This window comes from Alosa pseudoharengus, unplaced genomic scaffold (genome assembly GCF_046254945.1).
Source record: "Alosa pseudoharengus isolate Yale_2024_CS ecotype anadromous, Long Island Sound unplaced genomic scaffold, YU_APseudo_1.1 YU_APseudo_1.1_scf_10, whole genome shotgun sequence".
NCBI classification, from domain to species: Eukaryota; Metazoa; Chordata; class Actinopteri; order Clupeiformes; family Clupeidae; genus Alosa; species Alosa pseudoharengus.
Genome location: NW_027468565.1, coordinates 19,023,672 through 19,047,966, shown reverse-complemented (window position 1 = coordinate 19,047,966; position 24,295 = coordinate 19,023,672). Strand labels below are relative to the sequence as shown.

The 24,295-nt window shown below is 44.0% G+C and overlaps 2 protein-coding genes across 3 annotated transcripts; one reads left to right on the top strand and one right to left on the bottom strand.

Moving 5' to 3' along the window:
- Positions 1 to 56: 56 nt before the first annotated feature.
- Positions 57 to 11,155, bottom strand: ints14 (integrator complex subunit 14). Of its 2 annotated transcripts, none has more exons than XM_076266692.1 (12): positions 10,885 to 11,155; positions 9,213 to 9,494; positions 8,849 to 8,956; positions 7,240 to 7,395; positions 6,815 to 6,933; positions 6,256 to 6,398; positions 6,030 to 6,122; positions 5,701 to 5,845; positions 4,996 to 5,129; positions 3,423 to 3,541; positions 3,253 to 3,318; positions 57 to 1,345 (listed from the first exon to the last, which is right to left on the bottom strand). In XM_076266692.1, the coding sequence occupies exons 2-12, from the start codon at positions 9,432 to 9,434 to the stop codon at positions 1,097 to 1,099; spliced, it is 1,554 nt and encodes a 517-aa protein (XP_076122807.1). In that variant the 5' UTR covers positions 9,435 to 9,494; positions 10,885 to 11,155; the 3' UTR covers positions 57 to 1,096. The 2 variants fall into 2 exon arrangements, with proteins under 2 accessions (XP_076122807.1, XP_076122805.1); XM_076266690.1 differs by lacking the exon at positions 10,885 to 11,155 and adding an exon at positions 9,994 to 10,111.
- Positions 10,888 to 24,295, top strand: slc24a1 (solute carrier family 24 member 1). Its single transcript, XM_076298514.1, has 11 exons — positions 10,888 to 10,955; positions 11,543 to 12,948; positions 14,979 to 15,041; positions 15,534 to 15,642; positions 18,351 to 18,401; positions 18,889 to 18,969; positions 19,957 to 20,186; positions 20,699 to 20,983; positions 21,654 to 21,743; positions 22,116 to 22,282; positions 23,151 to 24,295. Exons 2-11 carry the CDS (start codon positions 11,728 to 11,730, stop codon positions 23,398 to 23,400), a joined length of 2,547 nt encoding a protein of 848 aa, XP_076154629.1. The 5' UTR covers positions 10,888 to 10,955; positions 11,543 to 11,727; the 3' UTR covers positions 23,401 to 24,295.

The following is a 24,295-nucleotide window of genomic DNA, read 5'->3' as shown; positions in this document are numbered from 1 at the left end:
ACTCTGCTTCCAGAGTTTATTTAAAAGCACACACCCCAGAGGTTATTCCAAAAGAGGAAATTCATCTTTTTATTTAGAGCTTTTTTGTCTTGTTTTTTAAAAAAATGTTATGTACAAATCTCTTGCAAGACTTTAAAAATCCTTGGCACAGAATGACAAGCTGGGAAGTATGTGTGTCATAAAAAAATGTTTGTTTTGAAGAGGATATCTCAAGTTATGGTCAAGAACACTTCAAATTTCTCTCCTTTTGTCTTGATTGAGGCAAAGATTAGACTGCTGTTTGATGCAACACAGACAAAATATAAACTGAGCCACCAGAGGTCAGGCTCTTCCACTAGGCACATTCAGACAAACACCGTCTCTTCAGCTCCTGAGGTGGATCAAGGGATGATGCTGAGGTCAATATGTCCCACTAGGCATGCTCACAGGTAAGGGCAGCACTGGGCATGCTCACAGGTAAGGGCAGCACTGGGCATGCTCACAGGTAAGGGCAGCACTGGGCATGCTCAGAGGGAGAAGGAGATAGAGAACACTGGGCATGCTCAGAGAGCGAAGGAGATGGAGAGCACTGGGCATGCTCAGAGCGAAGGAGATGGAGAGCACTGGGCATGCTCAGAGAGCGAAGGAGATGGAGAGCACTGGGCATGCTCAGAGAGAAGAGAGCACTGGGCATGCTCAGAGAGAGGAGAACATGCTCAGAGAGAAGAGAACACTGGGCATGCTCAGAGGGAGTGCACTGGGCATGCTCAAAGTGAGGGAGAGAGATGACCGTGGTTTGTAATCTGGTGTGCTTAGGGGTTGGCTGGTGGGGAGTGTATTCCACTGCGGACATGGTGTTCCACATCACATTTGTTCTGTCCTTCCCATACCCCTTCAGGAGAAGTCTGAGTGCATGGGGCAGGGGGGATAAGGAGAGGATTTTCGTCTGGGCATGGTCTAATAAAAAATGCCCCTTTCCTGTCCTCTACTTCCACCATCCTTTCCCCAACCCTCCAGAGAAGTCGGCGTGCGTATGGGTACTGATGGAATCTGTAGGGAAAGGGTCTTTGTCTGGGCATGCTCAGAAAGAGAAGCCCCTGCCCCATCGTCCCCTCCCCTACATCCGATCCCCTCCGCTGGAGAAGTCGGTGAGCATGGGGGTGATGTTGTGGTCGAAGGCGGCCTGCTGGGAGTCTCCGGTGCTGGCCAGCCGGAGCTGCTGGGCTGCGTGGGACAGCTGGAAGGCCGCGTCGGGGTGGGCGGAGTCAGGCAGCATCGTACACTCCCTCTCCAGGAGCTCGGCCACGCCCTTCAGCAGCTCCCAGAAGCCAAAGGCCAGAGCCGCCTTCCGCAGCCGATTCAGCTCCTGAGCACACACACACAGAATACATGAGCACACACACACAGAATACATAAACACACACACAAACACACACACAGAATACATAAACTCACACACACACAGAATACATAAACATACACACACACACAAAAAAAATTAATGCAGACAAACACACTAACACACACACATACACATATGCAAATAATTAATACAGACACACACACACAGAGACTCAGAACATAAACAGACACACACATGCAAAGAATACATAAACACACAGATACATACACACGCACATTCAAAGAATACATAAACAGACACATGCCAAAAAAAACACTTTATTTTAATGTGTCGCTGTTACAGTGTACCTACCTAATTAGGTACAGTGGTACAACCTGTGTAACAACATGTACTATCAGGTACTATCATTGTACTTGCATTATGTATTTGTGGGTACCTACATATAGTAGTTACATTGTAATACTGAGTGCTTTTACAAAACTTTGCCAATTTGCCTAAATTTTCATCAGAGGCAAAGAGCTGACCTGAGACCTGCTGGATGGGGTAAATCTGGTCATGATAGATTTGATATACAAACCATTCTTAGCTCCAGTCAAGGCCTCATTGTCTTCAGTGTACTGTACATGTAACAGCTGTGCTGCTACAACCTTGTTACTCTTTGATACAGTGGAATAAACCTATTAAGTGTACCAGTTAATTACTTACATATGACATGTATGTTGTGTCTTCGATGTCTTGGAACAGGTCTACTAATTCACTAAATAGTACATATATCAACTGTGTTGGTACACACTTATTGCTCTTTGATACAGTGGCATAAACCCATTAAAATGAAGTGTACCAGTTAAGTACTTACATGTATGTTGTGTCATTGGTGTCTTGGAACATGTCTGCCATTACCCTACGTAGCACATGTATCAACTGTGTTGGTACACATGTATTACTCTTTGATACAGTGGCACAAATCCATTAAAATGAAGTGTACCAGTTAAGTACTTACATGTACAGTACATATTGTGTTGTGTCATTGGTGTCTTGGAACATGTTTGCCATTACCCTACATACTGTAGTACATGTATCAACTGTGTTGGTACACATTTATTACTCTTTGATACAGTGGAATAAACCCATTAAAGTAAAGTGTACCAGTTAAGTACTTACATGTACATATTATATACATCCTGTCAATGATGTCATGCATCCTGTAATTGATGTGTTAAAACGTGTCTGCTGTTACACCACACAGTACATGTATCAAAGAGCAATAAGTGTGTACCAACACAATTGATATATGTACTATGTAGTGAATTAGTAGACCTGTTCCAAGACATCGAAGACACAACATACATGTCATATGTACATGTAAGTAATTAACTGGTACACTTAATAGGTTTATTCCACTGTATCAAAGAGTAACAAGGTTGTAGCAGCACAGCTGTTACATGTACACTGAAGACAATGAGGCCTTGACTGGAGCTAAGAATGGTTTGTATATCAAATCTATCATGACCAGATTTACCCTATCCAGCAGGTCTCAGGTCAGCTCTTTGCGTCTGATGAAAATTTAGGCAAATTGGCAACGTTTTGTAAAAGCACTCAGTATTACAATGTAACAACTATATGTAGGTACCCACAAATACATAATGCAAGTACAATGATAGTACATGTTGTTACACAGGTTGTACCACTGTACCTAATTAGGTACTGTAGGTACACTGTAACAGCGACACATTAAAATAAAGTTACCAAAAACATAAACAGAGACGTGGAAAGTATACTTAAACACACACACACACACACACACACACACACAATAAAAAACATGTGTCCAAGACTAACAGTAGCAGTCTTGTATATGAGCATATGTTTTGAACCTGCTGTTTCCAGTGGAACATCACTAAGAAACCAACCTTGTAGAAAGTCTGTGTTTTCTCGGGTAACTTGCGTGCATTTCTAAGGATCTTCTGCACATCTGTCTGTGAGTGAGTGAAAACAGGGTCAGAGGTCAGAGTATATGTCTTACACCACGGGGGAAGTGACATCACCAGAGGAGGAGATAATGTGCCGAGTCCAGGCGTACCTGCAGGCCACTGGCTTTGATCCAGACGGTCACGTTTTGAGCGTAGCTGCGTTTGGTTTTGGGCTGCAAGGGAAAGGGACTCTTGCTGTCGTCCTCACCGTAGGGGTTTTCGGCCGCATCTGGGAGGGGTGGGCGACGACACAGAGTTGCAAAACCAGTTGGCTTGTATTAAACAAATGTATGTCACTGTTTACACCAACTGGAACACGTAAACATGCTGGCCCTTGTTATAATCAGACCAGAGAGGTTTATGCGGCTTGTATGTGCGTGTGTGTGTGTGTGTGTGTGGGGGGGGGTGTATGTGTGGGTGTGTGTATGTGTGTGGGTGGGTGTGATGATTCGGTATGCAAATGTTTATCTGTTTATTGACACAGAGAGGGCCTTTGTCTAGAGACACTCAGTACAGTGTGCTATCAGAATGTCATATTGCTGAGAGACTCTAGTCCAACTGAAGCAACAAGTCTCACACGTCAGCCTCACCGTCATTTTTTAGACAATTAAAACCCAGAGGGGGAAAAAATAGACTTTAAAGGCAGACTACTATCAAGTGTTACACCCAGCAGAGACGTGGCTACTGAATACACTACGAAATATAATGTACTCAAATTTCCCTTATATTACCCCTGACAACATACCAAAACATTGCCATTTTAAATTAAGTGGTCCTTAATTTGTTAATCAGGCCCTTAATTTGACCTTAAATGCCATTTTAAGGTGTGACCCCTTAATCTACATTTAAGGTGTCAAGTCAGGGGTTTCCTTTATTTGTTGTGATTAAGGGGATATTTAAGGACAATTTAAGTATATCTTAATTTTATTTTAAAATCAAAAAGTAAGGGGTAAATTCAGTAGGCTTTTCTCCCTAATCTATGCACATTTCTACTTAAAAACTACTTAAATATAGAAGGGTTTTAAGGTCAAAAGTAAGGCATTTGTAAGGGGTGAAACTAAGGGTTTTTGTTTTGTAGTGATAATGGAGATGTGTTTTATCACTTGCAGTGGTCCCTTGGAAATATAACCACTGACATCCTAACCTTGGTGTAGCATGACACCAAGTCAAAATATTTGAGTTACCGAACCTAGAAAAGATCTGTATGGAATGCAGCTAAAATCAGTCAACTGTTATGAAGGTTGCAGTGCCGCTTTAAATCCAAAAAGAGGAAGCTGACACATTAAAGAAGATCTTTGAGTGTAGTGCAGTGAAGTAAGACATGATCCCTTCCTATGATAGGGAGGGTAACCACTGATGTCCGCTGAGAATGTCAGATAGTGATGAGTTTAAAGACACAGATTGTTTGACAAACGGCACATACAGCACAAGAGCACATATACAGAGAGACCAGTCTTAATGACATATTCCAATTTCTGACAGAGAAATAAGCAGTGCTTTTGGCTGAGGATGTCTGGTAGTGGTCAGTTTGAGTGAAGAAGCATCCATACTGGCATAGCTGGGTTAATTGAACTGGGCATAGCTGGGTTGATTTAACTGGGCATAGCTGGATTGATTTAATTGGGCATAGCTGGGTTGATTTAATTGGGCATAGCTGGGTTGATTTAACTGGGCAGGCCTTACCTGAGGTGGGACCCAGCTGTGCAATCTTCCCCAGCCAGGGCAGGGGGTCTGGGCCTGGCTCAAACAGAGACATCATCAGGTTGGATTTCTTCTTGCTGTCCGCCTGCGAGTACAGCATCCCGTACCACTCCGGCCTGGGAGATGACCAGAGGAGAGGAGAGGACAGGACAGGACAGGACAGGACAGGACAGGACAGGAGAGGAGAGGAGAGGAGAGGAGAGGAGAGGAGAGGAGAGGAGAGGAGAGGAGAGGAGAGGAGAAGACAGGAGAGGAGAGGAGAGGTGAAAACTCCAGAAAACATCACTAGATCAGTAAATACGAAGCTATAATGACAGGGATTGATAGGTCTAGAGTTTGTCATTTTGACAACACTGAAGAGTTAGGGCTACACATTTGTAAAATTATGTTTCTAGTGGGTTAATACGTGTCAGTTTAACTAAGTCTATAACTGCAAACCATAAGTAGTTAGTCTGGTAGCCTACTTGAAATACATACTAGAGTCCGACTGATAAATCCAAAAACGATTTATCGTTTATTGGTTTTTTGAAATCCCATACGGTGAGTCTGATGTCTGTGGAAGGTGAGTCTGATGTCTGTGGATGGTGAGTCTGATGTCTGTGGATGGTGAGTCTGGTGTCTGTGGATGGTGAGTCTGGTGTCTGTGGATGGTGAGTCTGGTGTCTGTGCATGGTGAAACAGACTCACCCCAGCTGCACGAGCGCCACCATCCCCTCCACCTTCAGACTTCCGTGCAGAAGTACGCAGAAGTTTGGGCTCTTTCCAGCCATTTGATTGGCGGAGCTTTCCTCATCCACATCATCAGTGTTTCCTGTGCCCACCTCATCAACTTCTGAGGACAGAAAAAACACATGCACACACACACATACACACACATACACATACACACACACACAGAGAGCTTTGAAATGTGTTCACACATTCTTCGATACTTATATTAGTCGCGCCATCTGGACAGTCTTTAGAGTTGAATTTACAAAGAGAGACTCTTCGTGGAGTAGCTCTCCGACTCTCACCTTTGTTTACAGCTATGGGCAGAACCAGATGCCGTGAGATCACTGGAGGGCTGGCGATGTCTCCGATCTCTATGAACCCAACGATCTCCAAGTCTGGAAAAAAACAGTGATCCGTAAACACCCGTGAGCCATCAAATAACAGCATGCATGAATGGAAATATGCAGTTGTGATGAAAAACCACACATTTGACTTCACAACGAAAGAAAGAAAGTAAGAGTTGGACACCTGTCTGGACTGCCTTGGGGATGGGGTCCACCTCCTCATCCAAAATCATGGGCTCTGGCCGAGGAAACACCTGCACGTCAGAGGACAGGTTCCCACAATGCAACACTGCATGGAATGGAGAGTATGCCTGGTCAATCAACTTCCTGTAAAAACAAACACAAAAGAAAAAAGCAAACACAATCAGCCAAAAAAAACACACACACAAACAAGCAGAACACACAGAACACTTTTAACACACATGAAAACAACACTTACACAGACAAACAGACACACACGCACGCGCACACACACGCGCACACACACACACACACACACACACACACACACACACACACACACACACACACACACACACACACACACACACAGGTCCACTCATTTCCCATGCAAATCTTGAGATCAACAATGAGATCAACACACTAGTGCTACATCCATCAACCAGCTGTAAACAGATTGGCACAATGTCAATAGGCACACGGGCACGTACAGCATAGTGTATAGTCAAATGAGAACGCACGCACGAACGCTGAGACGCATACACACACACACACACACTAACCCGAACATGGACTGAACACTCTTTAGACAGAGTGGGCCCTCCATGGTGAAGATCTGTCCATCTCCCTCGTTGAGGCTGATCAGCTGCTCTAGGTTGTCCATGGCATCTGTTTCCTGGAGCTGAAACACACACACACACACACTGCTGAGATTTGTGTAAGTCTACCCTTCTGTGTTAAGTTTCAATCTGAGTCACAACTTGTTTTAATGAAGAGCATGGAGAGCTTATTCTCCAGAGATGAGTCACTCATACCCCTACATTCTGCAGTGCCAACAGTTTTGAGCAGACTGCAGAGCCATGCAAAAGCCTGCAGTAATGCATCCTATGTAAATAAAACACAGTGGCTCCCTGAGTGCCCATTCCATCCCAGTGTTTGCATCTCTCTCCTAAGAGTGACCAGTAGGCCTCTGCTAGGGGCAACGCACCTCCTCTGCATTGGCGATGCACATGATGAAGAGCTTGGAGGGGAAAGGGAAAGGCAGGGGGAACTTCTTGTCGTCCCCGCGCTGCTTCAGCGTCTGCAGGGAGTGGCGCAGAGAACCCCTTCCGATACCCAGTGATCCATCAGTCACCAGCACCACCTACAGGCCAGGGGGATGAAGGACAACATCAAAACAACACTGATATTAAACCAAAAAGGCTGCAAGTCTGGCCCAAACTGATTGGCTGGAATAGTGCATGTCTTGGTCTGAGCACCAAACTGATTGGCTGGAATAGTGCATAGTCTTGGTCTGAGCCACTTTGTGTCCCATTTACAGAGACAGAGGGGTCCACTATGAAGCAAGGTTACTGGCTTACCCTGTTCAGGACTGACCACTGATTCCTGAACAACATGCCACTTTAGAAACAATAGCTACTTAGTGCAGTGTTCTTTTAGAGATCAGCGGTTACTCCAAAAGTTGCCGGGTAAGCCAGTTACCTCGCTTTGTAGCACAGCCCTCTGTTCTGGACCGCGCACATTTGTCCACAATTCGTCCATATGACAGCGGGAGGACCATGACGAGCAATTCAGAGTTTAAAACAGTTCCCACAGCTTCTTCAACATCAAATACAAAGACTTTTCAAAGACATTTAGAGCCAAATACAAGGACCCAGCACGGTACAGTTTGAGACACTGATCAATATTAATTACTGTGACAACACAGAGAATAGCATCACACCTGACAAAAGCTCACAGACAACTATTTTAAAAGAGAGGCTTGAATGAGTGAGCACTTCTCAACACTTCTCATTTGAGTTATGTTACAGTGATGGTAGACTACAGTATATGGTCTCTTGCCTTTTCTAACACCTAGAGTGGCCTATTCTTTCACACAAATTTACGTCACAGACCATTTGGAGGTGCAAACAATATCAGATTTTTGGTTGATTTGACCATCAGTTTAACTTCGAAACAGGCACTTTACTTTGGATAGACAATAGCAATACATCATAGGAGTGATTAATGTCAAATAATCTAGACTGGAGTACGTCAACATTTGACACCTACAATATGTTTAGTGTTTTTAAGATGTCAAATAGCCTGTTATAGGTACCAAAATGATAGCTAAGGAGCCAGAAGTGAACACACATGGATGGCTATAAAAACGGTTCTTTTATTATACAACTAAACACAACAAAGTACCTTTATAACCCTTGAGCCAGCTCCTTACTATGTGATCTCAATACCTTTCTAACTTCCAACATCATGGCGTACTTGGTTACCTCCCAAAAACGCCCTCAAACACCCACAAATGCTTGTATGTTTGTGTGAAAGAATGTCTACTTAAATCTATTTTCAAAAACATTCAACTGTTTTGATTTATTTTTTTATCAAATTCACCAACTTTAAAATTATTTCATTTTGAAGATCCCATGGGATCCCCGATTAGACTTCACCTTCAACCTGACAATGACTTCACTGTTAACATTTCAAAAGGCATCAGCCGAAGGCAACATGACCTAATCACTGACTGTATATAAACCTAGGATGTCTCTATGCTTTTAATGAATATTCACAAGCCCATGGAATATGTGGGGTGTAATCCACAGTACCTGACAGGGACAGCCACTTCCCCACTCCTGCTGCATGACGTTGCTGACCCCCTGCAGGGCTGCCTCTAAGCACGTCTTATCAAAGTCCTCCAAGTTATTCAGGGTCTCCTGCACAGACGACAGAGAAGGTTGCGAGGGTTAGACAGACACAGGTAACACAGGTAACAGTTTATGTATACACTGCTCTCAAGTCAACTATCTTAGGTTCAGTTGACGCAATCACTAATTGGACTATTCTTGAGATCTTGAAACAGCTTAGAACTATTTAAGATTGTATCCTTACAAAAAACTTTGTTATACATTTTGCAAGTGGAAAGTGTGAAGGTACTCATCCGCGAACTGCATTTGAGATGGCTGTCTGTACCTGAAGAGTGTTGTAGTCTCTGGTAAACGGCACCATCAGCTCCCATAGAGATGAGAAGGCCACCAATGCTGTGAACTCCAGTTTGTAGTTAGTGGCCATGTGCTCAAACAGCATGGTGAGCCCGTGCACTGCTAGATTCTTCCTCTGAAAGTCCTCGCTGCCCTCCAGTGACACTGGGCGTGTCATGGAGAGCGAGGCATCCATCAGGACCACCGTTGGCATGGTTTCCAACCCACCCGCGCCCTCTTACACACTTTAACTGGGCTGCAGATCTAACAAAGTCTGTAGCACGAAAAATAAAACGTTAACAGCGTCCTCTGCCAGAGATCACAAGAATCATCTGCATAAAACACAAACTGTTACATTACCAAGAACTTAACTATAGACCCATGGCAACGTTATATGCGCAACAAGTGAAAAGTGACTTTTAATGTACATAAACCACTGATCACTGCAGATCATTACTCATCCCAAATGAAATGGAGTTAACTTGACAGGAATTGTTAGAAAGCTTAAGATTATGCATCAAATAGCAAGTAATCGCTGCACAACTCACAAATACACAACTCGATGAATACATAGCAAACAAATAATTTCCTTTTAGTTTAGTCCTACATATTATTTAAATACTCAGCTGATTTTAACCGCAATAAAACCAGAGGTAGCTAGACGAAGAGCCACTCGAGCTATCTGGTTAGCTAGTTAACGTTAGCTTGCTGGTCAAGTATGAATAAACCCTCTAAATACACATCAGAGTTGTTAATCAACGACAAAATAGTACCTTGAAAGACAGCCGTGAACAATCGGAAAATAGTGGGAGATCACTGCGTTCTTGAAATTAATTTAGGAAATATTATATCAATGAATACAATCGATGTGTTTGCTTGCATTCATTCGTGCACAAATACACACACACGGGGGAAACATTGAACGATGGAACTTTCGTTCCTACCTCAGATGAGACTGGTGAGGTAGCCTACAACCGTGAACCTTGAACTTGTTGGCTATTTCACAACGTTGAACACTACTAACAATGTATTCAGCCAAGCAATTACAAGGTTTATCTGCTTAAAGTTTATTTATTTTATAGACTACACACCACAATGCAAGTATTAGGCTACACATGCACCAAAATCACCAACACAACCAGGAAAAATCTGCTCTCGCGAACTGGGGGCTATAAGGTCATCCACATTTTTTTTAAAAATGACATGCCGTGGCTAACCTATTATACAAATGCGTACATCATATTGTTAGTGATTGCATGTCTTTCATATGCATATGTCAGATGTAATGCAGAAAAACCTAAATAATCTGAAAATTACCAATGTATCTAAGGAAAGGAATGGTAGATTAGGCTACTGCTGTGGGCAATCATAACTGAAATAATATTTGTCCAATCTGGTCACTTGAGTACCCTATCCTTTAACTAATAACATCTCCAACTTGAAAGGATGTAGCCAATAGTTTACAATTGACAAAATAATTAGGCAGAAAATGGTCCAACATCTAATGAGAGTGTAGTGGAGAAGGTACACATAATCCTCTTATAAGACTTCAGGTATTAGGTATAATGCTGATCCATTGTGAAGAGCTGTCCTGCGGTGCGTCCTGATTGACCTAAACTGGGCTTCTGCGCACAGCGTGCAAAGCGCTCCGCTGAGGGTCTCACCAGCCCAGCTGTGGGGGTTAGCACTGTCCGTCCACAACGTCGCAGGTAGCACAGACGTCGTGTCATCCCCGGTAAGATATCACCAGCTTCGATTCTCAATGTGACGTGTCTGTCCCCAAAGTGATCAATTAATTTATCAATAACTTGTAGTCTCAAATTGGCTATTGTATTTGTTGCATAGCAGTAGCACTAGTAAAAACTGTGGGAAAACAAACGAAATTATTTGATGATACGTAGCCTACCAATGTCTACCCTGAGCAATCGTATCTGTTTGTTCTTCTAGGTCATTCCCTGTAAAGTGAAAATAAAAGTAAATGTATGCTCTATTTAGGCGTAAAGTCACAACACGTAGACTGCATGTCTAGACCGGTCTGTGATTATTTTTCTTTCTGCATACCTCGCCGTATTATCGGGTGCGTTCGGGGCGCTAAATTCATTTTTTGCAGATGTATGACAAACGGAGATGAGACGTGACACTTATGTATCCATATCAACATACCGCTGATCAGCCTCACTGTGTGCCTCAAAAACAGCCACTTCTGTGCCATACGTACATCAATATGTTGATGCGGAGGAGGGATGCAACACTCGACTGTGCCACCTGTTGCTTAATCCTTGAGATCATTTCAACCCTCTTTTCCCTCTGTATCCAATGCAGGCTGAAGGAAGGACGCACGGAGTGCCCAGAGGATGAGATGAAACAGCCCATATCAGAATACCTTCCACCCCCAGCCTTTTGTGGGGGGCACCTTTGGGGTCTCTGGGTCTTATAATTCCTATATGCAAATTCATACTCTATAGCAAGTAGACACTTTCAGCGGTTCGGACCCTTCACCAGGGAACATGTATGTGACTCGACGGAGGAGGCTCCACCTGAGCAGGATTATATTTTTTCTCTCTGGAGTTTTGCTGTGTTGCATATATCAGCTGACCGTCCGTGTGAGGCCCTGGCCGGAGGCTCAGACTGGAGATGACCCCAGGATTGGGACACCGGAGGCAGTGGGCAGAAGGCCTGAGGAAACTGCTGGGGCAGATTCTCTTAGCACCAGCACACTGACCCAGCCGCTGACCACAGCCAAATCAACCACTATGTCGCATCCTGCGATGACTTCTTTTGCATCTCCACCCACAGCTGCAACCACAACACTGACCACAGTAAATACACTGACCACAACAAACTCAGCAACAACAGCAATGACAACAACAGCAACCACAACAGCAACAGCAGCAACAACAGCAACAACAAAAATGACAAACGCAACCACAAAAATGACCAACATGACAACAGAAACAACTTCATCTACGTCTGAACTGACCCCATCGACAACCACTAACAGGACTGTGCACTGCATCTTTGTGGATTCAAGTCAGTCCAGCCCTACTCCTGACCTTGTCCTGACCACCACAGCTCCTGTGTCCACCACCAGCACCACCAACACCACCACAGAGGCTGTCCATCCTCCAGAGATCCCCCACAGCAAGGCAGAGTACCCACACGATATCTTCTCCGTAGAGGACCGACGTAATGGCTGGGTGACCCTCCACATCTTTGGGATGATATACATGTTTGTGGCTCTGGCCATTGTGTGTGACGAGTTCTTTGTCCCCACTCTGGGAGTGATCACGGACAAGCTGGCCATCTCTGACGATGTTGCTGGGGCAACCTTCATGGCCGCCGGCGGTTCCGCCCCAGAGCTCTTCACATCCCTGATTGGTGTCTTCATCTCCCATAGCAACGTGGGCATCGGCACCATCGTGGGCTCGGCTGTCTTCAACATTCTCTTCGTTATCGGGATGTGCGCGCTCTTCTCCAGGGAGATGCTCCACCTCACCTGGTGGCCGCTCTTCCGGGACGTGTCCTTCTACATCCTGGGCCTCATCATGCTCATCGTCTTCTTCCTGGACAACACCATCATGCCTTGGGAGAGCGCAATGCTGATCGGGTGCTACACCTTCTACGTGACATTCATGAAGTTCAACGTGCAGATCGAGCATGCCTTCAAGACCCAGATCATGAAACACAAGAGCATCGTCAAAGTCATTGCCCCGGAGGAACCGGCCAAGGTGTGTGTCCCATGCTTATGGATACTGTTGGACACTACATGCAGTGTCAAAACATAACACTACATGCAGTGTCTAAACATAACTATGATAAGGCAGCATAAGTAATGACCCTAAGGTCATGTTGTGTACACTGTGTGAGAACTATGGCAGATATGGGGTAAAACCTTCCAGGGAAATGTATGGGGTAAAACCTTCCAGGGAAATGTTCAAGGCACCAAATTAGTTTGTGAGACACGAATCAGCGCGGGCCCTTACAGGTTAACACTGAGAAGAGAATAAGGTGACATGTGGAATGACATAAACACAGTGGTTGTTGTAATGGCAATACCAACAATATGAGGACAGGAGCGTTTGAAATGACAGAAGCTGAAAATTAACTGCAAATGCCACCAGAGTCCTGTAACTGTTTATACAGCCTTCTCATTTACTATGCAGGAAGTTAGTACAAAAACCTGTCAGGTCAGTCTTGCTGTAACAAAAGCAGAGGACTCTTGATAGTGGCATAATCTTCTGTTATGAGGTGAGCAGCTCTCTGGCATTGTTCTGTTCCTGGAACAGACGAGCGTTTAATGTGATTTTCTAATGTTTATTCATTATGGAGATAGCTGCGTTTCTCTGTGTGTGTGTGTGTGTGTGTGTGTGTGTGTGTGTGTGTGTGTGTGTGTGTGTGTGTGCATCGCAGCCTTTGAAGAGGCCGCCTGAAAAGGCTCCCCGGTGTGCGAGGGCCTCAGACAACAGCACTGATGACTCGTAAAGTAATGTCTGACTGGCATCCTGATGCTGCTCAATTTGAGGCAACATGACAGCAGATGTTCGTTTATTTGTTTACGGCTATTTCTAAAACAACAAATGCACTTGTTTGTTGCTTTGGAGATGCAGGAAGGCCTGCACGCACATATGTGCTCATCCCCAACCGCTTGTGTTCAGCACAAATAGAGATCAACGCCTCCACTAATCTGCTGTTAGCACACCCAGCTAGCAGCCACTAGCCTCTGGAGCACGGCTGGTGGGATGCAGGGCCGAATGCGCTCCCTGCATCCCTGCACATCCACTTGAGATACAGACCTCAGTCAATCCAAGAACTGGTCAAATATATGAGATTTTGGTCATCATTCATGCACTATTATGTTATATTTATTAGTATTATGTTATTCTGTGTCATGTTGAAATTGAATATATATTTAAATATATATATATATATATATATATATATATATATATATATTTAAATAGAGTATATTCTCTATATAATGCAGAAACATAAAACAACAGTTCATTTGTGAGATAAATGGCTTGAAATGTAGACTTTCTAAAGATAAATGTATTTGACATTCACAATTAACTTTTAAAACTTTTAAAATCTTACAGAGACATAGTTGCTCAAACACCATTACCTGAAATCCTTTTGCAAGCAACAGCGTTGCACAATCAATGAAACATGTATAGCTTGTGATCGCAGTTAGTGTGATTGAAGCTTATATAGGATGGAGTAAGAAGGCTTACTAGAAAGCTTTATGAAGCCAAATGCCTAGATCTAAGACCACATAAACCCTATGGTGAGTGGGCGATCTCTATAATGAGTAAGGTTGTTCTAAACAAGTACTCCATTTGATAATGCTACATAGGGGTATGATGAGGATTGCCCAGACAGTGATAAGCTTTGTGGGATAGATCTTATAGATTGCTCTTAAACCCCATAATGCTTGTTTTGGGCTGTGCAGGTTTTCCAAAGATTTAGGATAATAATCCCATTTCAGTTGATGTGGACATGTGAAGGATATATATCATCGACAACAAACCCAAACAGGAAATAATAGGATGTAATGGAGGGGGACTGATATGAGCAGAATAAAGCAAACTATCACCTTTGCACCAAACGATGTCACCAATCAGTATCTGATGGGACATAAAAAATGATCCATCCTCTAGATGGTGTTTCTCTGAGTTTTGCTCATCTTTACTTCAATCTTTACGAAGGCCACCATATCTTACCAATGTTCCACTGTCTTTAAAATCATTCGTGCACACAGGACAATGGAACTTCCACTGAGGACAGGAGACCTCCTGATCCAGAAGACAAGAATCGATTGAAGGTAAAAGCAGAAATGCAAAATACAAAATAAAGACATGAGTTTGCCTTATTTTCACCCCCCTGCATCTCACAGCTGCATACATGTCATAGAGTGTGAACTGATACAGCAGAGCAGAAAGGGTCTTTTCTATGATGAGTTTCACATGTCTACCATATGAACATGGGATTGGCAAAAAAAAAAGCAGTGCAAACATTTCTGAGGCTACATTTTTTTTTTAGTCAGAGGCTCCGATAGCTAGCTGAATGTTAGGCTAGTGCTGATAATGGTCTCATTGTCTTGTTTTTGGTGTATTTATGTTGATTTCAGTTGTGTATCTGCTCTTACTGAGCTAACTGAAGTTAGCCACAATCTAGTGTGTTAGACAGGAATAAAAAAAAATATGTTTGTTTTGGTGGGGTAGGCAGTTGGAGACATGATATGTTTGAGGCCTTCATGATCTGACCATGTGTGTGTGTGTGTGTGTGTGTGTGTGTGTGTTTCCCTCCCCTACAGCTGAAACCAGCACTCCAGCGTGGAGGAAGCTCTGCATCGCTTCACAACAGCACCATGAGGAGCACCATCTTCCAACTGATGATCCACACGCTAGATCCGCTGGGTGAGGGTAAGAGGCAACTCTGCCAACACAGGATAAGTCAATGATTACATTAATGAATGAGTGAATGGACGAATGAATAAGAGAATGTATGGCTGAATGCATGGCTGAATGAATGAATGAATGAATGGATGGATGGATGGATGAATGAATGAATAAGGGAATGCATTAATGAGTGAATGAATAAGTGAATATATGGCTGAATTAATTAATGTAATAGTGACTGAATGAATAGGTGGATGCATGAGTGCACAAATGAATGCATGAATGAGTGAATTAATGAATATCCACTCTTACTTTAAGCTTTTCTCTACACCCAATGTCCTTATATGTCACCCCACAAACCCTCCATGGCTGCTTGTGTAAGGTGGAAAGTGTTTGGCAGAAAGATTGCCCTGATCTCCATGGCTGCTTGTGTAAGATGGAAAGTGTTTGGCAGAAAGATTGCCCTTATCTCAATGGCTGCTTGTGTAAGATGGAAAGTGTTTGGCAGAAAGATTGCCCTTATCTCCATGGCTGCTTGTGTAAGATGGAAAGTGTTGCTGGAGGAAATAAGTCACTGCTGACTACCAAGAGCCCAAGAAGCGCATCATAATGATGACCTCACCTTGTCTGTCTTTGAAGACACAATCGTTTAGCCTACTGGTATATTCTGGCCTACCTATTAAGCAAAAGGACCCTGACATCTTGTAGAGTAGTAGGAGATAAATAAACCCGTATATATAAATATATATTACTAATGTCACAATCAAGAACCCATATATATAAATATATATTACTAATGCCACAATCAAGAACCCGTAGGCATACAGAACTGGAGGAGGTGTACCACACCACCGTTATGTCATAGTATTACATCATACATCATTCAGAGTTGCATCTAACATTGTAACATTGGACATTGTAAGTCCAAAAGCATTTGATTTTTTGTAAACAGAAACTCTTAATCAGAACTCTAGATGCAAACAGTGATCAACTGCATGACCTGAGATAGATTCTGTGCTACTGTACTTCTTTCCACTTTTTCACACCCAATAAGAATAAGCATGTTTCATGTCACCCAAAATCCCTTTGTCCTTCTGGTAAAATGGATTAGCAAAGCGTTCCAAATGAAGGTAGCACTAAGTCCAGATTGCTTGTAAGCAGATAAATGTCTTGCTCTGGCATATGTGATTCAGTGGTGATAGAGCAATGGTGGATTTGAAATTGCCTCCATGGTGACTGCTCGATTGACAGGTGATGCTTCTGACCAGTCTCACTGAAAAGCAACCATCTCACATTTCAAACATACCCTGCAATTTCAATTTTGTGCTAAATATGCCAATTTTGTGCTGGAAAAAGCTGTGTCGATTCACAGTTTGTCTTAGACTATTGCCATAATAGTGTATAAATTTGCTATACCTATCAAGATAACTTGATTTTGTCATGGTTGATAGTTGATATGACTATAAATGCAGAAGATTGCAAGAGAGGTATGGAGAGTAGATGGTCAGTGTAGAGGTCTATGACCGCACCTCTGCAAAAGCTCAGGTGAACAGACACAATGGATTTGCCATGTGAGTGTCAGCAAACAGTGATGTCATTTATCATACAGTTATCATGCAGCAACCAGCAACGTCATTTATCACCTCCCCCCCCCCCCACCCCACCCCCGCATGTCTGTCACAGAGGCTACCTGGGCAGTCTGAAAAGGGCATGTCTCGCACGCGTGCAGGGAGGGGGGGGGGGTCTGTAAATGGTGGGGGATTGAGGGGGGGCTGGGGTCAGTGCCCTGCATGAGAGGGTGGTAGCGTGGGGTCTGTGCTGGGCAATGACCTTCAGTGACCTTCTGGAGCGTGCCAGGCGGTTCGGGGTCCAGGGACGCGGCCTGGAGTGCTCCTGCGCAGCTCCTCATTAAGCAGCTTTTGATTGAGCTCATAAAAGCTGGATAAGAGCCAGCCTCCACCAGCACAATCCCTTTATCTGCATTGGGCTCTCTCACTCTCACTCTCACTCTCACTCTCACTCTCACTCTCACTCTCACTCTCACTCTCACTCTCACTCTCACTCTCACTCTCACTCTCACGCTCACACTCAAACTCAAACTCAAACTCACTCTCACATAGACACACACAGCCCAGTCTGTTTGTCTTTCTCTCTCTCTCTCTCTCTCTGTCTGTATGTCTCTCCCTTGTCTCTCTGCTTCTCTCTCTTTCAAACAGACACATACTTTCAAACACACACACATAGACACAGACAAAGGACACACACACACACACACACACACAAACACACACAGAAAACACACACACACACACACACACACACACACACACACACACACACACACACACACACGCACACACACACACACACACACACACACGTACACACACACACACACACACAGGACTCATATTCGCCACCTTGGTCAAGGGAGATGGGCGTTTTAGCAAGGAGGCTAAAACCCTTAAGTGCTAATGTCTATGGCTAGTACAGCTCTTAAAGTGTTAGATTGTGAGGTTCATTTACTGGCCACTGTTACATAGGTCACCTGCATGCAGCCATTTGGAACCATCAGCCAGTACTGTTACTGCCCAATGGCTGCCCTGTGTCCTGTCCCAATCATATATCGAGCCATTACTGGGGTTACTGGAGTTTGCTAGAGCTGCAGTAAGACTGTGATGATGGTGGATGCAGTGCTGTTGATCCGTGTGTTGTATATCTCTGTTTGTCAGAAACTGTTTTAAATGGTGAGGTAAAGGCTGGCAGCTCAGGGCAGGGAAGAGGTAAGAAGAAACAGTACTTCCTGCAGGGTTGACAACTCACAGGCTTTTGGCGTGAGAATCGCCTTTTTGCAGGCATATTAAGGCTACCTCTGGTTCTCAGTAGGGAGTTTTGTTCCAGTGGTGCCAATGTGTCTCACTGTAGCATTGTGGACGAGTCACAGTCATTCTCATGCTAAGAAAGCCCTGGCCGTTGTCCACCCTGCCTCTGTGTCCCGTGCGCTGTCCATGTTTTGTTTGTAAGTTTAGCGCACTAAGCGCAGTGTCATTGTTGTTGTGCATTGTTGTTGTTGTGGTTGGTTGTGCATGCGGTTTCAGTGTTGTGAGTGATGGCTTTGTGATTTGTAGACTTTTTGCTTGATGCCATTTTTTGTTCCGTATTTTGTCTGTATTGTCTGTATTGCGTGCAGTGGCTGTTTGTCGTGCTGGCTGTTTTGCTCTCAGCAGTTTTTTCCTTTTTAAACTCACAACGTAATTTTTCCCTCCGCAGTCAAATTCAAAGATAAGGCTCAGATTCTGAACAGCATGGTCAGAGGAAAACCAGAGGCCCAAACGCAGGAGACATCGGCCGGTACGTCTCTAAACACACACATGCCCCATCCCCCCCCCCCCCCCCCTTCCAGCTCTGTCCTCCCAGGCCAGGCCCTCATTAATAGAGCTGTCAGCGTGTGTGTGATTGTGCCTGAGCCGAGATCTGTTGCATATGCAAGCTGCTGCTTCCGCTGCTGGTGCTGCTGGCTCTCTATAGAGTGGAGCCCCAGGGCAAAGCAACAGCGGCACTGACAGCACACCTGCTTCCATTGCTCCCAGCGTGGATGGGATGAAAGGCACCGAAGGAAGGGATGAGTGCCAGTAATGCTTCTCATTGTCATCCACATAAAGCATCTTGCATTCTCTCACCCCCCCCCCCCCCACCACCACCACCCTTATTATGCAACTACACATAAGAGCTGTTGTACACATTAGCTGCCATTGAAGCAACAAGAGGTGTACTGATGATAACCAACAATAGGTCTCTCTTTGTTAATTTCACATGAGATGCTAAATCATGTTTTGAACGTGCAGGATCATCTATGGTACAGACATAGTCAGACATAGTCTTGCTAATGCTGTCACTGGTCTCACCTCGTCATGTTGACATTCACAACTTGGAAGATGCAGAAGATGCTGTTGCAAAAAAAGGTGCACGTCGAAGGTGTGCATCTTCCATCACAATTGAGGCTCACAGGGTCTTCCACGTCTCATGAAATGGAATTTGATGAAGTTTTATTATGAAATGTCACATATCAGATGATTTTGTGTGCATGTTTTTGGAGAGAACAGTATTATGAACAAAATTGTGCTTGTTACTTAGTTATATCCCATATTAGCATAAAAAATTGTGCTTGTTACTTAGTTATATCCCATATCAGCATTGGAATCATTAAAAATCAACAGAATACAGTGATAAGTGAAGACCAAAGAGGTATCTTATATATACTGTTCATTTTTACTCTACTCTGATTGTCACGCCATACTAATTCTACTCTGATCGTCATGTTCATACGTGTTATTTCAGGTGCTGCTGCGAAAGAGTCCAAAGAGGCAGCAAAAGAAGAAAGAAAAGAAGAGAAGATAGAAGAAAAGGACGAAGAAGAGGCTGAAGAAGAGGCTGAAGAAGAGGCAGAAGAGGAGGCAGAAGAGGAGGCAGAAGAGGAGATGAAAGAGGAGACAAAAGAGGCACCTGCAGAGAAGGAGGAGAAGGGGGAGGCCGAGGCAGAGGCGAAGGCGGAGACCGATGAGCAGACGGTAGGGTGGCCAGCACTACAGATGGGTGTCATGGACACACTGGACAGGGCCTAGTGGACGCACAACTAGTTTGGGTGGTGTGGAGACTGCACACCTGTCAAACTCACCTGTTCACATTCCCACTGAAGCAGACCACCTACATCTCTGCTGTGCAGTGATAATGATAAGCGGTAAACAGCAACTAAAAGCTGTCTTTAATGATAAACAATAAACAACAAACATTCTTTGAAGTGTGATTTAGAAACCAATTTGGACCAATTAATCCAACAATCCAGAAGTTGCTTTCTCTGGGATGACCTTTGTGCTTGACCTTTCCGTTACCCCTCCAGATGACCTTTGGACCTTCATGTGTCCATCTCAGCACATCTTCCCGTGTGGTGGTCATGCGCTTCTTTTGGGTTCTGTGTATGCCTGTCCTAAGTTCTCTTCCTTGGGTTCTGTGTATGCCTGTCCTAAGTTCTCTTCCTTTTCTATTTGACCCTCGACCCTTGACCTCTCCTGCTGGCCTGTAGAAGGACGAGCCGGCTGCTGCTGCACCAGATGGTGGAGGTGACGGCAATGAGGACGGCAGCGAGGAAGACAGCGATGATGACAGCGATGACAGCGATGACAGCGATGACAGCGATGATGATGATGAGGAGGAAGAGGTGGAGGGAGAAGGAGGGGAGGAGGAGGAAGAGAATGAGGAGCCGCTGTCGCTGGAGTGGCCGGACACGCCACGTAAGCAGGTCACGTATCTCTTACTGCTGCCCATCGTCTTCCCGCTATGGCTCACCGTGCCTGACGTCCGCAACCCAGTAAGTAGCCCTCACATTTCTAAGCAGTGTTGGCCTTAAAGTGTTAGGATGCCTTACTGTGTAGAGCAGTGTTGTCAAAGATTAAACCTTACTGTGTAGAGTAGTGTTGTCAAAGATTAAACCTTACTGTGTAGAGCAGTGTTGTCAAAGATTAAACCTTACTGTGTAGAGCAGTGTTGTCAAAGATTCTCTTGAACAGTTGATTAACTGTCTCTGGTGATGTCCAGTACATACTGTATACAAATACAGATTGTAATAAAGAATAGCTCTACTCTACATCAGAACTGTAAATAATGTACAGATTGTTGTAAAGAATAGCTTTACTCTACATCAGAACTGTAAATAATGTACAGATTGTTGTAAAGAATAGCTTTACTCTACATCAGAACTGTAAATAATGTACAGATTGTTGTAAAGAATAGCTTTACTCTACATCAGATCTGTAAATAATGTACAGAGGTGGCAAAGGGATACTTCTGCCATTAACAGTAAGATCCTGTCAACATCAAACGATCTCAACATATCCCTGGTGTGAGTGCTTGTGGAGGGTTACAGAAAAAAGTAAACTAAATTTTATCAGCCTACAGTGCTCTCTGATGAAGACTACAGGACTGTGATGATGTGATGTGATGTGATGTGATGATGGTGAGTCTGTGATTGTGTTCCTCAGGCATCTAAGAAGTTCTTTGTCATCACCTTTGTGGGCTCCATCATATGGATTGCAGTTTTCTCCTATCTGATGGTCTGGTGGGCACATCAGGTCAGACACATTACTCTTCAGCCTAGAACATCCTAGAACATTCTAGAGTCTAGATTACATTCTGTGGTTGTCCTTCACAGTTTCACTGTAGTTCTACAGTTTAGTTGAGCTTGTGAGAAACTGGGTTTGTGCCTTCATGCATTACTGTGGCAGGCACCTGGTGACAGGTGTGTCCGTGTCTTCATACATTACTGTGGCAGGCACCTGGTGACAGGTGTGTCCGTGTCTTCATACATTACTGTGGCAGGCACCTGGTGACAGGTGTGTCCGTGTCTTCATACATTACTGTGGCAGGCACCTGGTGACAGGTGTGTCTGTGCCTTCATACATTACTGTGGCAGGCACCTGGTGACAGGTGTGTTTGTGGTGCAGGTGGGTGAGACGGTTGGCATCTCTGAGGAAATCATGGGTCTGACCATCCTGGCAGCGGGCACCTCCATCCCTGACCTTATCACCAGTGTGATTGTGGCGCGGAAAGGCCTGGGGGACATGGCTGTGTCCAGTTCTGTGGGCAGCAATATCTTCGACATCACAGTGGGGTGAGCCAAGGCGCTAACTACAGTTGTTGTTGCTGTTCTGTTGTGTTCAGGAGAGATCTGCAGAACATGATCTGCATGATCAGTTCAGGTATTTAACAAATGCATTTATCCAAAGCAGCATCATACTTAAAAGATAAATGTAGCTCTAATTATCTCTAATTATGTATAGATCTCTAGTTTTAAGCTATTTCATGTAGGATGTACAGTACTTCAAAGTGATGCTTCAGTGAGTCAGCTCACTTGACCTCTAACACACTTCACCTGCAAAGCTGCAAGAAGGGCATTTGTATGGCACATCCTGTTCCTCACCAAACCTGCCTTGCATACTTTACACTTCTCCCTGCATACTTTGAACTTCTCTTTCTCTTCTCCCTGCATACTTTGAACTTCTCTTTCTCTTCTCACTGCATACTTTACACTTATCTGTCTTTTCTCCCTGCATACTTTACACTTATCTTTCTTTTCTCCCTGCATACTTTGCACTTGTCTTTCTCTTCTCCCTGTATACTTTACTCTTCTCTTTCTCTTCTCCCTGTATACTTTACACTTCTTTCTCTTCTCCCTGTATACTTTACTCTTCTCTTTCTCTTCTCCCTGTATACTTTACACTTCTTTCTCTTCTCCCTGTATACTTTACACTTCTCTTTCTCTTCTCCCTGCATACTTTGCACTTCTCTTTCTCTTCTCTCTGTCTGCATAGTCTCACATTACATGAGAAATATGTTTATTCAACGCTTTTCATTTTATATCTAGTCGAGGTTGTGCCTTTTCATATTCTCACTCACCTGATTGGTCATCTCTCTCTCTCTCTCTCCCCCCTCTTCTCCTCTGCCCCCTCCTTTCTCTCCCTCTTTCTCTCGTGCCCCAGTCTCCCGGTCCCGTGGCTGATGTACTCCACGATGCACGGGTTCGCCCCGGTGGCCGTGAGCAGTAACGGTCTCTTCTGTGCCATCGTGCTGCTCTTCCTCATGCTCCTCTTCGTCATCATCTCCATCGCCGTGTGCGGCTGGAAGATGAACAAGGCGCTCGGCTCCACCATGTTCCTGCTCTACTTCATCTTCCTGGTGCTCAGCGTGATGCTCGAGGACCGCATCATCGTGTGCCCTGTGTCCATCTGAGGCCTGTCTCTCTGGAGACACCCCCAACCCACACATATTCCTGCCACCGTCGCTGCCGCAGCAGTGGCCATTTCAGTCCAACGTCAACGTCAACTTTAACTTGGCTGTCAACTTCACTGTCCACTGTTTCTGACTGTCCAACAAGAGTAGTCCTGGATCTTCTGGTGCACTCATTTCTAACTATGTATTCTCTTGTGTGTTTGTGCGTGTGTACGTGTGTATGATGTTTTGCAGAACTGACAACAAAGCATATTGCAAGTGTTCATAGTTCAAGTGCAAGAGTTCTCTCAAAAACATCTTTAGGGAAAGTTAGGAATGCATATGAATGCATTATTCACATTTTACCACAACAGCTTTGACCGTAATAGCTTTTTATTTTTATGAATGTTATGTAACGAGGAAATGCTAAGTGATGGTCAATCAACAAATTAAATCCCCAATAATTAACGCAGAATGTCATATGCTGTATATCATTGTCTATGTATGTTTATGGTTTCACATGTCAGGAGGGTGGTGAGAGTTCTAAGAGGATTAATGGATTAAGGTGTGCTAGGTGACTGTTATATGCACCCTTGGCAAAGCGCTATTGTATTTGCAGCGCTGCCTGAAAACTGTGCTATATACCTGAGAGGACTTGATGGTAGAAAATGAAAAGCTTATCAGTGGCATTTGTTGTTGTTGTCTGGGTCATGTATCAGTGTTTGGTGTATGGTGGATTCTCACATAAATATGAATGAGTATCTGGAAATGTATGCAGAATCTCTTCAGTGAAGTCATAGGGGCGTTGTGCGCTAACAACTCAACTCTCTGTAAATGATGTAATTTAAACTCATACTGCAACTGAATTATTTTTGTAATATTGATTATAATGTGTATTATTAGTATACATAATATA